Source organism: Miniopterus natalensis, chromosome 11 (genome assembly GCF_054644295.1).
Source record: "Miniopterus natalensis isolate mMinNat1 chromosome 11, mMinNat1.hap1, whole genome shotgun sequence".
NCBI lineage: Eukaryota > Metazoa > Chordata > Mammalia > Chiroptera > Miniopteridae > Miniopterus > Miniopterus natalensis.
The window spans coordinates 12,364,387-12,382,923 of NC_142091.1; the positions used below are offsets into that span (position 1 = coordinate 12,364,387).

Below are 18,537 nucleotides of genomic sequence, written 5' to 3' on the forward strand. Positions count from 1 at the left end.
CGGAGACCCCCAGCTGAGACCCTCACAGTCTGCGCGCTTCCCACACCACCCTCCCCCTCCTCGTCCGCGGGCACCCAGCAGCCTACTCAGAAAGCTCTCTGTAGCCCATGTTCTGTGATCCTTGTGAGGTGAAAGATGCGAGAACTTTTTCTACCCTTTGGTGTTTGGTGAGGGGCCTTCCCGCCCAGATGAATGTCAGGGTCCCCACCAGCACCCAGGTCCACCTTGAGCACCACTCAGATGCCTGGCATTGACATGCAATCGCTGCTCTCCTGCAGGGACCCACAAAGAGTTAATGCCTCTGGGGCCCAGCCAAGGAAGATTCCAGTTCCTGCCCAGGCCCAAGATAGTTGCTGGCCCGCTCCCCTGGCTGGCCAGGCTGGAGAGGAGGAGGGGCACACCATCCGCCTGCTTGGGATTCCTGAGTGTATCCCAAATGGTGAGGGGAGGGTGCCGTTGGGTGTGGACAGAAATCGGGTGAAACAAGTCCAGGACAAGTCACTGGACAGGTCAGACGTGTTTATATTTCTCTTTTCTTAGCTCAGTGAGTACTGGGTATGTGTCACACTGCCAAATCCCCGATCACAAGTCTCCATGAACAGGGCGGTGAGCTGGGATAATAAAACCCCTGACATCATCATTCCAGAAGCTTCACAAGGCTGAGTATATAAGGGGCTGGCTGTAGCTGCAGCTGAAGGAGCTGACCAGCCAGCTGACCCCTGACACTCACCAGCCACCATGGACATCGCCATCCACCACCCCTGGATCCGCCGCCCCTTCTTTCCTTTCCACTCCCCCAGCCGCCTCTTTGACCAGTTCTTCGGAGAGCACCTGCTGGAGTCTGATCTCTTCCCAACTTCTACTTCCCTGAGCCCCTTCTACCTGCGGCCACCGTCATTCCTGCGGGCACCCAGCTGGATTGACACTGGGCTCTCAGAGGTAAGTCTCTGCTCTACAGGCAGGAGAGTTTCCTGAACCTTCTGGAAACATCTCCATCTGTTCTACTTTTTCCTCTGTCTAAATCTGGCCGTGTGTAAGCGTCTTAGGTCTTTTAGGCCCTTGTGTATCCTGCAGTGAAGAAAGATGAGGTTACTAGACCCTCTCTCCCCCAGTCTCCTGTTTGCCCTTGATGCTGTTCTGTAGCCTGCTTATTACCTTTTTTCCATGTGCTCTAAAGATCATCGTGTGTCCCCTAACTTTTAAGTAGGATGCGCCTTTCTGGTTTGGTTCATAAGGAGCTACAAGGAAAGAGCTGCCTTCAGACTCCTCTGCCTGCCACTTCTAATACCTCATGCTCCTGAAAATTTTTTATCACCTCAAGTTTCAGAGCGAGGAGACAGCCCTACCATATTCTGAGCTTTTCACCCCCGCTGTGTGGAGCTGGAGACAGCAACCACTATTTCTTTCCTTATTTCCCCTTCTAAGATTCTCCCTGTTTCTCAGGGCTATGACAGGGCACTGGCCTGGGTCCAAGCCTAAGAAGGAAAGAACGTAGATCCACTCTTGGGAACCCCACTTGTCCTAAGAGGGTGCGAGAATGAGGTGATCGTATAAGGTTGACAGAGCTGTCACAGATAACACTATGTTTTAAAAATATCCTAGTGTGAGTAAACAGGAGCTGAGTGTGCAAGGGCTTTGGAAGGACAATCAGGGCCAGCAGAACATTCCAGATTGAGTGGGTGGGAAAGTTGGCAGAGACCTGAGCAAGAAGAAGGGGCCTTTGTCTCACAGACAAATGACAAGGCGAGGCCTTGGGGGTCAGAGAGGCAGCAGAAGCCATGCCCAGACCCGTCCTTGTGATTGGTCTCTTGGGTGGCCTGTCTTCTTGCCTGACCCTGTAGATAAAGTTTGGGCCTGATGACAGGTGGTGTGTCTTTGTACCACTATGGTGGCTCCCCTGAACCAGAGAGCTATGTTTATTCAAAAAGGGATTTTTAGCCAAAAAGAGGAAGATAAACTACCTGGCAAGAAAACAAGTCTGCAGAATGAGGCAGCACTAGTAATACACTTTCTGACCATTTTTTTTCCTGCCTCTTTCTCCCACCTTGTTATTTCTAGATGCGTCTGGAGAAAGACAGATTCTCTGTCAACCTGGACGTGAAGCACTTCTCCCCAGAAGAACTCAAGGTCAAGGTGCTGGGAGATGTGATTGAGGTGCATGGCAAACACGAAGAGCGCCAGGTACGTAGCGTGTTTTCTGTTCATTCATTCAGTGCATATTATGTGCCAGACACTGCCATCAGCCTCTGAGGCTGGCAACATTCCAGTCCTGAGCCATTAGGGTCTGGAAACGGGTAGACCTAGTATTGTTACTGTTTTGGCAAGGGAAGAGATCTTTGTTGTTTGTTTGTTTGTTTTAATTTGACTTGATTGCCTTAGATGGGATGTTCATTTCCCATTTAAGCCAGTGGTTCTTAACCTTGGGCACATTAGAATCACAAGGAGAATTTTAAATAATCCCTGTGCTGAGGCATATCTCAGACCAACTAAATCAGAATTTTTAGGGATGGGACACAGGCATCAGCATTTTTAAAAGCTCCCCAGGTAATTGTAATGTACAGTCAAGGTTGAGGAGCACTGATTTAGGCTTAGAGCTTATCAGACACCTGGTTGCTTTGTGTAATCACATTAACTGCATGCACCCCGAAGGCCCCTGAGTTTGGGACTTTTCAGTGCTCAGGAATCCTCTTCCCCTTAGGCCATCTTAGTGTTGAACTACTTGGTTTGCCCAAGTTTCAGAGCTGTACTCAGCTCCTACTACCCTGGAGCACAGGTGGAAATCTGTTGAGAGCCTGTCGGGACAAATGCTTGAGATTCAGCAGGTATAAGGGTTATGGTCAGCTACTTTCTAGCAGAATTCTGAAGAATGGAAAGCTTCTCATTACTTTCCAGGAGGGTGTTTTAATGAGTTTGCTTCTTACCAATTAGTGATAACTTAGAACCTTGTGAATCAAACAGTACAGTTGGAGGTCCTCAGACTGTTTCCATTTTGTGTATATGATTTAAGCTTGAGTCACAGTCTCTCTGGATGGAGTGGTTTTTTTGTTTTTCTTTTTAAATAGCAGCAGTCCTTTTGGTCTGGGACTTTCTGGGACATTCCTAAAGAGTCAGGACAATATCTGAGCTTCCTCAGGAACTTAGATCTTCAATGCCAGATGAAGGCCTAACAAACAAACATTTATCTAAACCTTTGAGAAATATCTCTAAACATTTCCATGCCTCAGGGTATGGAGAGCTGTGAGGCTTTGCCTGTTTCAGATTCCTCAGATTCTCATTGGTAGGAGTGACCGCCTAGACAACTTCATCTTAGCCCCAAACAAAAGTTTCCTCTCGTGTTGCCATGGCATTTGTTCACACCTAAGGGGAAAGAGGATGTCTGAATTCTAAGCAAGTGGTGCTTTTTTCCTGTTCTTATCTCTCTGCCTCTTTCCTTGTTCTCTTGGATTAGGATGAACACGGTTTCGTTTCCCGGGAGTTCCACAGGAAATACCGGATCCCAGCGGATGTGGACCCTCTCGCCATTACCTCATCCCTGTCATCTGATGGGGTCCTCAGTGTGAATGGACCAAGGAAACAGGCCTCTGGCCCTGAGCGCACCATTCCCATCACTCGTGAAGCGAAGCCTGCTGTCACTGCGGCCCCCAAGAAGTAGATGCCCTCTCTCTAATTGCATTTTTTAAAACAAGAAAGTGTCCCCACCGGTGAATAAAACTCTTGTGACTAGTGCTGAAGCTTATTAATGTGAAGGGCAGGCCCAAATTATTAAGCTAATAAAATGTCATTCAGCAACAGATAACTGCCTTGTGCTTGAATGTTCATGTGGTGTGTTTTTAATCGGACAAATACAGTAGATCCATTTAATCATCACATTATGATCTAAGGGGCTCTAGGGACATTAGAGTCAGAATGACTGTCTTCATCATTTACTAATGGTATAAATTTAGCAAGTCACTTAACCTTCCTGGTCTTTAGATCTTCCATTTATAACAGGGGTTACTGAACTGTACATTTTTGTAAGGAGAAAAAGTAAGTAAGGCCCTTGGCAGAGTTCAAGGAATATCAGTTCCTCTCCTCCCTCTTTGATTTTGGCCCTCAGTTCCCACAACAAATTGGGATGGAGTCTGCATAACAATGCATAAAAGACCTTAGTACATCTCTGCAATTAATCATGTCCCCAGGGAGGAGAGATGGTGTACCCAAAGTTATTTGACATTTTCCTACTGATAAGCATTGCCTTCAGCTGATTCACAAAGTCAATAAATAGTACTCTGGTGAGATTAGCACCAAACAAGCCTCTCAGGTGTAATCCTGTTATCTGGTAAATACCTATTAAAGCTAAGACTGGAAAATTGCCAGTTCAATGCCACACCATAAAAAAGTTAAGTTGTAGAATTATAATGAATAATCAATAAGTGAATCTATTATTTAGTTTAAACAAAGACATATTACTCTACAAAAACATCCTCATTTCACTTTTGTGAGCCTAGACAACACTTCTGATTCAATTAATGAAAAATAGCTCTGTGTACGTTACCTGGCATAAACGCTTTTCCTTCTTTCTTTCTCTACTTTTGGGCTCATTGCTCCCTACTCCTTGGTACTTTTGTGCTTGCCTCCATTTCATTTTCTACATCCCTCCGCAGTTCTAAACCAGGTTTTATAATAAGAGTGGGGCTGCTCTCCTGTTATCATGTTGGTTACTATCATGGAGCCACAGGATAGCTTATATAAATTTGTAATCACAGCGCTATGTCTGGGTCTTCCCACCTCACTAAGCCCAGAGTTTCTATTCAACAAAGCCCCCCAGAAGTTTGATGGACAGGATTTTTCCAGATTTTCTTCACAAATGGGAAAATCCCATCATAGCCTCCTGGCTTTAAGCAATGAGCTGGTTTCTCCTCCCGTCTTGGATTGAGCACTTTTAGTACCTTTACCCTGTAGAGGTGAAACTCTTAGCTGCCACTGTCTGCTTCTAGACCTAGAGGCCACTATGCCCATTCTCCTGAATTTTATTTCTATTTATTTAAATATTTTGGTATTTATTTTGTCCATATTTTTATTTATCTTTTCTACTTTATAAACTTCTGCCAACTGCTGTGTTAGAAACAGATGGATTGCATCAAACATGAACTTACTGTTCTATCTTGTGAAAAAGCCTGTGCCCTGTTTACTCCTTGACCTACTGCTTTCCCAAAACTATTTATGACAGTGAAAGGTTTGCTAAATCTCATGGGCATTTCTGATAACTCATTTGACTATCTACCTCTTCCTTCCTTAAACCTCAGTCTCTTGTTCTCTGTGACATTGTGCTAAACACGGTTTTCTCCCACCTTCTGACCACTTCTGTTTTGCAAGCTCCTCTTTCTCTGCCAATCATTCAAGTTTGCCTTTCCAATAATTCTGTTGTTGGCCTTTCCATGCCCCTCTTTTTGATAAGCCTAGATTATACTATCAACTCCCATACCTTCAACTCTCACCTATGTGCTTCCATATTCTAACTTTATACTCCCATCTCAGATGTGTCTCCCCAGAACTAAAATTACATGTCCAGCTACTTATTAAGTACTTCTGTTTGAATTCCCAAAGGCCCACAAACTCAACATACCTACAACTGGATTCATAATTTTCAGTCTCAATTCTTTCCCTCCTAATCTATTCTATATCTTGGTGAATTCCATAATTCTCTTTTATGTATCTTAACCATTTATTCTTTTTGTTGTTGTTAATCCTTACTCGAGGATATTTTTTCCAGTTATTTTTAGAGAGAGTGGAAGGGAGGGAGGAGGGCAGAGAGAGAAAAGGAGAGAGAGAGAAAGAAACATTGATGTGAAAGAGACACATTAATTGGTTGCCTCCCGCACGAGCCCCGACCCAGGCTAGGGATCGAACCTGAAACCAGGTACATCCCCTTGACAGGGAATCAAACTTGAGACCCTTCAGTGCGCAGGCCGATGTTCTGACCACTGAGAACAGTGACCACGGTTCATTCTTGTTTCTAATATTGTATGTTATATAAATTCACGCAGTTGTCAAAACCAGAAATCAAGGAATTATTTGACCTATTTTGAAAACCATCACAGGCAACAATAAATAGAAAAATGAAGGAATAAGTTCATTTGAAAAGAGCAATAAATATTAAATAAGAAGCAGAAATTTAAAGAACATATAGCTATGAAGAGGAACCTTTTAAATACATTAGAAATTAGTTGATGTTATAAATGCTAAAAAGGACACAGCTGCATATTTACAAGTTTAAAATAGCTGAGGAATTCTTTCAGAATGCAGCAAGTTGGGGGGAAAGGGTATAAAAAATCAGAACAGTTAAGGTATATGAAGGAAAGAGTGAGAGACCCCAGTATGTATCCAAATGGGCATTTTATAAGAATTAATGGAAAAATGGTAAAGCATTATTAGAAGAGATTTTCCAGAACTGAAGGTAGATGTGAGTCCTCATACTGGGCAGGATAAATAAAACTAAATATGCTCCTAAAAGTATCACTGCGAAAATTCAAAACAACGACTATGTGTCAGGAACCAGCCTGAAAGCAGAACAAACCTGAGTTCAAGGGGTGGGAATTAAAGAGACAAAGTTATGGGATCAGGAGGGCTGCCCTCCAATGAGGTGCAGCCTCAAATGGCTTCAACGCCTTTATTATATACTGAGTAACAAACAACTGGTAAGGAAGGGAGGGTGATACAAAGCAGTTCTTTCAATGCTGCACAAACACACTTTCAGCGGAACACCCTGCCTCCTGCATGAGCTCAGACTTTGGTAACCATCTTCATTTCGGCTCCCACAGGAACCTGCCAGGAGGGTTGAGTCCTTGGCTCCAGGCCCTCATGCAGAGAAAATCTTGAAATATATGAGGTCAAAAAGATATATTAATTACAAATGAATTACAACTAGACTAACAGCTGACATCTCAGCATCAATAAAGATCAAAAGATAATGGAATAATGGCTGGTTGGGTAGGAATAGTTTTAGTTATCACTCAAAGTAAAATGTTCCAGGAATGGCAAGGATGTCGATACTGAAAAAAATTTTCTCAATGTAATTTATTACATTAATAGAGTATGAGAAAATAAATCTTATGGTTTATATCAAATTAAGTATGAGCCAGCCCTCTTATTTACAGTGGGGTGGGGGAAATCCTTGTCCCGTTAATAATCCACTAATACTAGGGAGTTTCCTTAACTTGGTTAACATTATATAACAAAAATATAAAGCAATTATTATACTTACCAAAGAAAATTTCAACATATCACTTTTACTATCCTGAGCAAGACAAGGGTGCTCACTATCACTCCTAATATTTAACTTGGTATGAAAAGTTCTGGCTGATGCCATAAAAGAAGAAAAATAAGATGTAAGAATTTGAAGAGATGAAACTACCATTATTTGTAAATTATGTAATCATCTGCCAAAACAACTCCCACAGAATCAACACAAACTATTAGAACTAATAATAGTGTTCAGTGCGTTTGTAGGATATAATCTTAGTTTATAGAATATTGTTCTATTTATCTATTCCTGCATATTAAATTATCCCAAAATTTAGTAGCTTAAAACAACAGTCATTTTACTAGATCTTACTATTTGTAGCACAGAGGCAATTCTTCAGCTCCTCACTTGGTGGTATTCAACTGGTGGATAGTCTAGTCTGTAGGCTTTAAGATGACTTAACTCTCATTCCTGACTTCTCCAAAGACAGCATCCAAATAGCCAATAATCACATGAAAGCTGCTCCAGAACACTAGCCATTAGGGAAATGCAAGTTAAAACCACACTGCAATTGCATTTTACACCCACTTGGATGGCTATTATAGAGCAAAAACAAAACAGAACGTAAGTGTTGGTAAAGACCAGGAGAAATTTGAAAACTTGTGCATTGCTAGTAAGAATGTAAAAAAAGTGCAGCCACTATGGAAAACAATTTGGGATTTCCCTATTGTTAAACATAGATTTACAATACGAGCAGCAATACTTCGGGGTATATACCCAAATGAGTTGAAAGCAGGAACTCAAACAAATATTTTACGCTAATGTTCATTGCAGCATTGCTCACAGTAGCCAAAAGGTGAAAACAACCCAAGTGTCCATCAACAGATGGAGAAGCAAAATGTGGTATATACATAGAATGGGCTATTAGTCTTAAAAAGTACACATCCTACAACATGGATGAACCCTGAAAATATGTTAAGTGAAATAAACCAGACACAGAAAGACAAATATCTGATTCCACTTATATAAGGTACATAGAATAGGCAAATTCATAGAGACAGGAAATAGAATAGAGGTTACCAGGAGGAGAGCGGAATAAGGAATTATTGCTTAATTGGGACAGAGTTTCAGTTTATGATGATGAAAAAGTTCTGGAAATGGATAGTGGAGATGGTAGCACACATTGTGAATGCACTTAACATCACTGAATTGTATACTTAAAAATAATTAAAATGATATCTCTGGCCAGTGTGGCTCAGTTGGTTGGGCACAGTCCCATGCTCCGAAAGGTTGCCGGTTTGATTCCCAGTCAGGGCACATGCCTGGGTTTCAAGCTCCATCCCTGATGGGGGCCATACAGGAGGCAGCAGACCGATGTTTTGCTTTCATATTGATGTTTCTCTCTCTCTCCCTCCCCTTCCTCTCTCTCTAAAAATCAGTTAAAAATCTTTAAAAAAATAGTTAACATGATAAATTGTATGTTACATTTTACCACACTGTGCTGGATACATAGGGAATAAAATAAGATATACAACATACAAACTTAAACTGTAAGTTTATAAAATAGTACTCATATTGCAAGAGCACACACTAATGAATTATTAAAATTAATGAGACAACAACTCATATTCTAAAACTGACCTAACAATACGATGCAGTTTGCATCTATATCCTAATAGTATCTTTTTGTGGAACTTGACAAGTTGATCCTAAAATTTATATGGAAATGCAAAGGATTAAGATTAGTTAGGACACTCTTGAAGAAAAAGAAGGTAAAGGGTTTAATCTATTATATTTTAAGACATAAAATTATTCATTAAAATAGATTAATTAAGAGGTCATTTAGCATTTAGTCTCATTCATTTCCTTAACACTGTTTAATGCTTATGTGATACATATCATGCCTTAAAATAATAAAATTTTCTTACCTTCTGAGAAAAAAAAAAAGACATAAAATTATTATAATTAAGATTGTGAGGTAATTAAGGCATTATAGCCAAAATAGGACAAGGAATGACAATTAGGCCACTGGAATATAATAGAGAACACAAAAACAGACCTAAGTATACACAGTTTATTTATAATAAAAATGGCATTGCAGAGCAGTAGAGAGAGTATAGTCTCCCCCCGCCCCCAACCCCTCACCAAGTATCTAGAAGTTCCCATGGTATGAGCCCACTGAGGCTGGGCTCACTCCTCTGGGTGAGTCTTCTAGGGTGCTCTGATTCACAAGCGAAGCCTGGCAGTATAGTCTTTTCGATAACGAATTCTGGGACAACTAAATAGCCAAATAGAAAAAATGAAACTTTGTCACTACCTAACATCATATACAACATAGATTCCATATCTATAACATAAAATAATAAAGGCTTGGGAGGTAATATATGGGAGACATCTTCCAAAATTATAGTCACCTTAAACAGGAGACAAAATGTAGGAAAATACTGATAAGTTTAGCCACTTAATTTTTATTTTTTATTGAATCTATTGGGGTGACACTAGTTAATAAAATTACATAGGCTTCAGGTGTACAATTACATTAATACATCATCTGCATATTGTATTTGTTCACCACCCCAAGTCGAGTCTCCTGCGATCACCACCTATCCTCTCTACAGCCTCTCCTACCTCCCCCAACCCCTCTGTCTCTGGTCATCACCATACTGTCGTCTACGGCCATGAGTTTTCTTTTTCTTTGCTTAATCCCTTCACCGTTCTCACTCAGCTCCCCAAACCCCCTCCATTCTAACAGCTGTCAGTCTATTCTCTAAATCTCTGAGTCTGTTTCTATTTTGTTTGTTAGTTTTTGTTCATTGGATTCTGCTATAAGTGAAATCATATGGTATTTGTCCTTCTCTGACTGGCTTATTTCACTTAGCATAATACTCTCCAGGTCCATCCACGCTGTTATAAAAGGTAAAATTTCCTTCTTTATTTATGGCTGAGTAGTATTCCATGGTGTAAATGCCCCACAGCTTTTTTATCTGCTCATCTACTGATGGGCACTTGGGCTGTTTCCGGATCTTGGCTGTTGTAAACAACACTGCAATGAGCACAGGGGTGCATATATTCCTCAAATTAGTGTTTTGGGTTTCTTCTGATAGATTCCCAGAAGTGGAATGGCTGGATCATAAGGCAGTTCTGTTCTTAATCTTTTGAGGAAACTCTACACTGTTTTCCACAGGGGCTGCACCAGTCTGCATTCCCACCAGCACTGCACAAGGCTCCCCTTTCTCCACACCCTCGCCAGCACTTGTTTGTTGATTTATTGATGGTGGACATTCTGACAGGTGTGAAGTGATATCTCATTGTGGTTTTAATTTGCATTTCTCTGATGATTAGTGATGTTGAGCATCTTTTCATCTGTCTATTGGCCATCTGTATGTCCTCTTTGAAGTGTCTATTCAGGACCTTTGCCCATTTTTGAATTGGATTGTGGGGATTTTTGTTTTGTCTTGTTTTGTTTTGTTTTGTTTTGTTAATCCTCACCTGAGGATTTTTTTTCCATTGATTTTTTTTTTTTTTTCAGAGAGAGTTTAAGAGAAGTAGAGAGACAGAGAGAGAGAAACATTGCTGTGAGAGACACATCGATTGGTTGCCTCCCGCACCCACCCCGACCAGGGATCGAGCCTGCAACCGAGGTACATACCCTTGACCAGAATCGAACCCAAGACCCTTCATTCCGCAGGCCCACACTCTAACCACTGAGCAAACCAGCTGGGGCTTGGATCGGTTTTTTAATCCTCACCAGAGGATATGTTTTTACTGATTTGAGAGAGAGAGGAAGAGGCAAAGAGAGAGAGAGAAACACTGATGTAAGAGATTGGTTGCCTACCATACAGGCCCAACCAGGAATCCAACCAACTGAACCACCAGGCCAGGGCTGGATTATTTGTTTTTTTGGTGTCGAGTTTGTAACAGTGGAAAACGGTAACCTACCCCACCATTCTTTTGACATTGTTTCTGTAAATGCTGACTAATATGTGGCTTGTAGGTAAACAGCATGCTTGTTTATTTATTTATTTTTGTCAGTCCTCACCCAAGGATATTTTTTCCATTGACATCTAGAGAGATTGGAAGGGAGAGAGGGAGGCAGATAGAGAGAGAGAGAAAAAGAGAGATCGATGCAAGAGAGATACATTGATTGATTGCCTCCCTCATGCACCCTAACCGGGGCGGGGAATTGAACAGCAACCCAGGTATGTGCCCTGGACCAGGAATTCAGCCCGCGACCCTTCACTGTGTGGGCCAGTGCTCTAACCACTGACCAACACCAGCCAGGGCTAAGCAGCATGTTTGTATAAAAACACGAGGAACTAACTTCAGAAGATACAGACTCCGACCTTCAGTCATCCCAGTTCCGGGAGATTTGCTGACCTTCAAATGTAACACAAGGATGACACAGAACCAGGATGACCAAGACCAGGATGGCGCACACCAGACCATCACTTGACCGGTTTCAAGGTCCTTATTGGAATGGACTGTGCTGGCTGCACGTAGAGAACTTTTCAACCCCCGCCCCCCTTGGTTTCTTTTTTCTGCTTTCCTCTCTCTCCTTATAAAAACCTCTACCTGCACTGAGATGTTGACATGGACTTTGTGACAAGAGTCCCCCATCTCCTCAGATGACCAGCACTTGAATAAAATCTCCTTCCTTTTTATCAGCATCTATCTCACAAGTTTGGTTTTTGTGGCAGCAGGCAGCTGAACTTGGGTTCCAATTACAAGTTATAGAAGATCTTTAAAAATTTTGGAGATTAACCCCTTATCAGATGAATCATTGGTGAATATGTTCTCCCATTCAGAGGGTTGTTTTTCATTTTGTTGATGGTTTCCTTGCTTGCAAAAACGTTTTCTTTCGATGTAGTCCCATTTGTTTATTTTTTCTTTTGTTTCCCTTTCCCAAGATGATGTATCAAAAAACATATTGCTATGAGAAATGTCCGAGATTTTTCTGCCTATGTTTTCTTCTAAGATTTTTATGGTTTTGAGTCTAACATTTGAGCCTTTAATCCATCGTTAGTTTATTGTTGTATATGGGTGTAAGAAGGTGGTCTAGTTTCATTTTTTTGCATGTATCTGTCCAATTATCCCAACACCATTTATTGAATAACTTTCTTTATGTATATTTTTGCCTCTTTGTCAAATATTAATTGACTCTAAAGGTGTAAGTTTGTTTCTGGGCTCTCTCTTCTGTTCCATTGATCTATATGTCTGTTTTTATGCCAGTACTATGCTGTTTTGATTACTGTGGCTTGTAGCATAGTTTGATATTAGGTAGCATGATTCCTCCAACTTTGTTCTTCTTTCTCAAGATTGCTGTGGCTTTTGGGGTCTTTTGTGGCTCCATATAAATTTGTGGAATATTTGTTCTAGTTCTGTAAAATATGCCATTGGTACCTTTCTTTCTTTTTTTTCTTTCCTTTCTTTCTTTCTTTCTTTCTCTTTCTTTCTTTTTTCTTTCTTTCTTTCTTTCTTTCTTTCTTTCTTTCTTTCTTTCTTTCTTTCTTTCTTTCTTTCTTTCTTTCTCTTTCTTTCTTTTTTCTTTCTTTCTTTCTTTCTTTCTTTCTTTCTTTCTCTTTCTTTCTTTTTCTTTCTTTCTTTCTTTCTTTCTTTCTTTCTTTCTTTCTTTCTTTCTTTCTCTTTCTTTCTTTCTTTCTTTCTTTCTTTCTTTCTTTCTTTCTTTCTTTCTTTCTTTCTTTCTTTCTTTCTTTCTTTCTTTCTTTCTTTCTTTCTTTCTTTCTTTCTTTCTTTCTCTCCTTTCTTTCTCCTTCCTTCCTTCCTTCCTTCCTTCCTTCCTTCCTTCCTTCCTTCCTTCCTTCCTTCCTTCCTTCCTTCCTTCCTTCCTTCCTTCCTTCCTTCCTTCCTTCCTTCCTTCCTTCCTCCCTCCCTCCCTCCCTCCCTCCCTCCCTCTCTCTCTCTCTCTCTCTCTCTCTCTCTCTTTCTTTCTTTCAGAGAGACAGAGGAAGGGAAAGGGAGAGAGAGAGAAACATTGAGGGGAGAGAAACATCAATCGGCTGCCTCCCACACACCCCACTCTAGGGACTGGGCCCAAAACTTGGGCATGTGCCCTGACCTAGAATTGAACCAGCAACTCTTGGTGCACGGGTGGATGCCCAGCCAAATGAGCCACACTGCCCAGGGCACACCACTGTTTTTGTTTTGTTTTTTTAATATATCTTTATTGATTTCAAAAAGTGGGAGGGAGAGGAAGAGAGAGAGATAGAAACATCAATGATGAGTCATTGATCGGCTGCCTCCTGCACGCCCCCTAATGAGGATCAAGCTGGCAACCCGGGTATGTGTCCTGACCAGGAATCAAACCTCAGTCTCCTGGATCATAGGTCGATGCTCAACCACTGAACCACACTCGTTGGGTATGGCATTAGTATCTTGATAGGAATTTCATTGAATCTATAGATGGCTTTGGATAGTATTTAAATTTTAATGATGTTAATCCTTCCTATCCATGAACACAGTATAGACTTCCACTTATTTGTATTTTCTTCAATTTCTTTCTTCAGTGTCTTACAATTTTCTGAGTACAGGTCTTTTTACATCCTTGGTTAATTTATTCATAGGTGTGGTTTTTTATGCAATTATAAATTGGATTGTTTGTTGTTGTTTTTTAGTTTCCCTTTCTGATAGTTCATTATTGGTATATAAAAATGCCACCAATTTCTGAATATTTATTTTGTATCCTGCTACTTTACTGAATTCAGTTACCAGTTCTAGTAGCTTTCTGATACAATCTTTATTGTTCTCTATATACAGTATCATGTCATCTGCAAATAATGACAGTTTTACTTCTTACTTTTCAATTTGGATGCCCTTTATTTCTTCTTCTTGTGTGACTGCTGTGCATAATACTTCTAATACTATGTTGCATAAGAGTGGTGAAAGTGGAAATCTCCATCTTGTTCCCAATCTTAAAGGCAATGCTTTTAGTTTTTGTCCATTAACTATGATGTTAGCTGTGGGTTTGTCATATATGGCCTTTATTACATTGATGTATGTTCCTTCTATTCTCATTTTGCTGAGAGTTTTTATCATAAATGGGTGCCAGATTTTATCAAATACTTTTTCTGCATCTATTGATATGACCATGTGATTTTTATCATTCATTTGTTTATGTGATGTATCACATTTATTGATTTGCAGATATTGTACCAACCCTGTATCCCCAGAATTAATCTCACTTGATCATGGTGTATGATCTTTTTAATGTATTGCTGGATCTAGTTTGCTAATATTTTGTTGAGGATTTTAGCATCTGTGTTATCAGGGATATTTGCCTATAATTTTCTTTCTTTGTAGTATCTTTATCTGGTTTTGGAATTAGGGTAATGCTGGTCTCATAAACTGAGCTAGGGAATCTTCCTTCCTGTTGAATTTTTTGTAAAGGTTTGAGAAGAATAGGTGATAGTTATTTAAATATTTGGTAAAATTCACCTGTGAAGCCATCCAGTCTAGGACTTTTGTTTGTTAGGAATTTTTTGATTACTGCTTCTATTTCATTAGTTGTAATCTGTCTATTCAGATTTTCAGATTCTTCCTGATTCTGATATGGAAGATTGTTTCTAGGAAGTTGTTCATTTCTTCCAGATTGTCCAATTTCTTGGCATATGGTTCATAATATTTTCTTATAATCCTTTGTATTTCTTTGGTCAGTTGTTCTCCTCTTGCATTTTTTATTTTATTTAGTTGGGTCCTCTCTGTTGTTGTTTTTTTGTTGTTTTTTCTTGATGAGTCTGGTTAAAGGTTTGTCCTTCTTATTTTTTCAAAGAATGAGCTCTTGATTTCATTGATCTTTTGTAGTGTTTTTTAGACTCTAATTCATTTATTTCTGCTCTGATCTTTATTATTTCCTTTCTTCTACTTACTTTGGGTTTTGTTTGTTGTTGCTGTTTTCTAGTTCCTTTAAGTGTAAGGTTAGATTGTTTATTTGAGATTTTTCCTTGTTTCTTGAGGTGGGCCTGTAATGTTATAAATTTCCCTCTTAGGACTGCTTTCACTGTGTCCTGTAGATTTTGGGTTGTGTTCTCATTTTCATTTGTTTCAAGGTATCTTTTGATTTCTTCCTTGATCTCATTGTTAATCCATTCATTGTTTTGTAACGTGTTCTTTAGCCTCCATGTGTCTGTATTTTTCAGGTTTTTTGTGTGGTTGATTTCTAGTTTCATGTTATTGTGGTCAGAGAAGATGCTTGATATAATTTCAGTCTTCTTAAATGTATTGAGACTTGTTTTGTGTCCTAACCTGTGGTCTATCCTAGAAAATGTTCCATGTGCACTTGAAAAGAACGTATATTCTGCTGCTTTGGGGTAAAATGCTCTCAAGATAACAACTGGGAGGGGAGGGCTCACCAAAGGAGCAATGGCCCCTCTCAGCTCTTCTTTCTGGGAGAAAGGTGCCCCTCCATCTCTCGCCCCGCTTTCAGGCAGGGAACATCATTAAGAGGTACTTTGTGGCAAACCCATTAATGAGGCTAATTCTTCCATGAACAGATTTTTAGTCCTTTTATTTGGCTTCCTGGATCATTCTTCCCTGGGGGAAATTTCAAAGGAATTTGTAATCATTGTGGTCATATTCATCCTCCGGGGTAATGTGCAAGAGTTCTCAAGGGAAGTCTTGGCAAAGGTGCCCGAAGAGGACCTATGGAGGTGTCCTCACATGATGAGTCAATGTGAAGAGCATTATCAGCTAAGGGGGCCTGAGACCTTGACCGTAACTCTCTTCAGAGATTGTGATGCACTGGCTGTGCCCCAAATCTGATGTGGGGAGGTCAACTTTCCCTCATGAATCTGGTCAGGTCTTGTTGTTACTGACTTTGCAGCAGTATTTGAAGTTTTTCCCCTCCTTTCCTGAGGGTGATGTGTTCCAGACCCCACAGTGGATGCCTGAAGCTGTGGGTTGTACCGAACTTTCACCTCTTCACTTAAAGGTGGCACTTTATGGCTTCTCTGGCATATTTGAATCGCCAGCATCACTACTCTTGTACTTTGAGCCCATTATTATGTAAAATAATGGTTACTTGAACACAAGCACTGTGTTTCTGTGACAGTTGATCTGATAACAATGATTGCTATTAAGTGGCTAAAATGGGCCAGAGGGTGTATAGGACCTCTATACCCTGAGCCAAGGGTTGATTTGAATCCCTGGTGAGATGGAGCAGGAGGGTGGGAGGTTTCATCACCCTACTCAGAATACTTTGCAAGTTAAGTCTGGCCGGGCGTAGCTCAGCGGTTGAGCATCGACTTAGGATCCAGGTGGTCAGGGTTTGATTCCCGGTCAGGGCACATGCCCGGGTTGTGGGCTCAATCAATGATCTTCTCATCATTGATGTTTTTATCTCTCTCTCCCTCTCCTTTCCTCCCTCTGAAATCAATAAAGATATATTAAAATATATATATATATTGTGCAATTTAAAACTTTTGAATTGTTTATCTCTGGAATTTTCCACTTCATATTTTCAGACTGTAGCCCTTGCTGGTGTGGCTCAGTTGGTTGTAGTGTTACCCTGCTCACCAGGGGGCCTGGGGTTCAATTCCTGGTCAGGGCACATGCACAGGTTGTGGATTTGATCCCCCGTCTGAGTACATTCAGGAAGAAACTGATGTTTTTCTCTCTCCCATGGATGTTTTTCTCTCTCTCTCCCCCTCCCTTCCTCTTTCTCTAAAATCAATAAAAAACATATTCTCAGGAGAGGATTAAAAATAAAAATAATATTTTCAGACTATGGTTGACCCTGTGTGACCGAAACCATAGAAACCAAAACTTTGGTTAAGGGGATCTATTGTATGGAATTTTTTCCCATACCAACAACCAATTATCTGATTCTCGACACCAACTGAGTGTTCTATGATTCAATTTAATTGACAACACCTAGAGTTAACATTTCACAAGACCTTTTTTTTTTTTTTTTTTAAATATATCTTTATTGATTTCAGAGAGAGGAAAGGAGAGGGGGGAGAGAGAGAGAGAGAAACATCAATGATGAGAGAGTCATTGATCTACTGCCTCCTGCACCCCCCGACTGGGGATCGAGCCAGCAACCCCAGCATGTGCCCTGACCAGAAATCGAACCCTGATCACCTGGATCCTAGGTTGACGCTCAACCACTGAGCCACACCCGGCCTCACAAGACTTTTTCCACTTCAGATGCCAGCCCTAGTGATCATCCATACTTCCGACTGACTGGCAATAAATCAGGAATTCTCCTGACCACATCCTGAGGTTTGACAATTTGCTAAGACAGCTACCACAACACACTTTACTTACATTTACCAGCTTTTTATAAAAAATACAATTCAGGAATAGCTAAATGGAAAAAAAGTGCATAGGGTAAGGTATTGGGCTGAGTGGTGTGTAGCTTCCATGCCTTCTTGGGGTGCACTACCCTCTCAATACTTTGATTTGTTCACCAACCTAGAAGCTTCCTGAATCTCCTGATTCAAGGGTTTTCATACAGAGCAATCTTCAGCCCTCCCCACCCCAGGTCAGTGACTGGGGCTGAAAGTTCCAACTGTCTAATCACTTGGTTTTCTTGGTAATGTGCCCAATCCTGTGACTCTCTAAGAGCCCCACTCTAAGTCACTTCATTAACGTAAACTCAGTTGTCATCAAAAAGGCCTCATTGTGAATAACAAAAGAAACTCCTATCGCTCAGTAAATTCTAAGAATTTTAGGAGCCTTGTGTCAGGAACTGTGGATAAAGACCAAATATATTTTATTATACCATACATCTATAGACATTTGTTTTTGTATTTAGTCACTGGTGGGCCATAAGGTGGATTCCATTCTCTCTGTTACCAACAGTCTCAGGGTATACCAAGTCTAGCTGCCACCCACTGGGTGCTCACAGTTTTGTGGTGGGGTCTCAAGGAGTTATCAAGTGAGGCCAACAGAATTTATCAGACCCAAACAGACCAAGATTTAGCCGTGTGAAGGGAGAGCTCTGCACGGTTCAGGCATGTGAGGGGAAAAATGACCCATCCTAGAGCCATACTACTCAGTCTGTCCCAGAGTCTGCCAGGAGCCTGATATCAGCAGAGCAGGGCCGCTAGGAGTCAGGAGGATGGGGCTAGTGGATCTCCATCGAGAGGGAGGTCCCAGTCATGCTTGGTTGGAGGAAGGTGGAGGGACTGACCCCCACTCCATAGCCACACAACTCAGTCTGTCCCGGATTCTGCCCAGATCTTGGCAGGGCAGAGCCATCAGGAATCAGGAGGGTGAGGGCTGCTAGGAGCCCGGAGATTGGGGCTAGCAGATCTCCAGTGAGGGGGAAGAGCTAGTCAAGTTCATGGAAAAGTTGG

General features: G+C 41.0%; 1 protein-coding gene across 1 annotated transcript; it reads left to right on the top strand.

Annotated features, from left to right (window-relative positions):
- The first annotated feature begins 467 nt into the window (after nt 1-467).
- On the top strand, nt 468-3,738 carry CRYAB (crystallin alpha B). The gene is made up of 3 exons (XM_016205332.2): nt 468-939; nt 2,059-2,181; nt 3,449-3,738. The coding sequence occupies exons 1-3, from the start codon at nt 739-741 to the stop codon at nt 3,650-3,652; spliced, it is 528 nt and encodes a 175-aa protein (XP_016060818.1). The 5' UTR covers nt 468-738; the 3' UTR covers nt 3,653-3,738.
- The last annotated feature ends 14,799 nt before the right edge of the window (nt 3,739-18,537 follow it).

What these genes read in the sequence shown, in the direction of transcription:
- CRYAB (XM_016205332.2), top strand. Translation starts at nt 739, where the DNA reads ATGGACATCGCCATCCACCACCCCTGGATCCGCCGCCCCTTCTTTCCT. An exon ending in TTGACACTGGGCTCTCAGAG is followed by an intron (nt 940 to 2,058) that starts GTAAGTCTCTGC and finishes TGTTATTTCTAG; the next exon opens with ATGCGTCTGGAGAAAGACAG. An exon ending in GCAAACACGAAGAGCGCCAG is followed by an intron (nt 2,182 to 3,448) that starts GTACGTAGCGTG and finishes CTCTTGGATTAG; the next exon opens with GATGAACACGGTTTCGTTTC.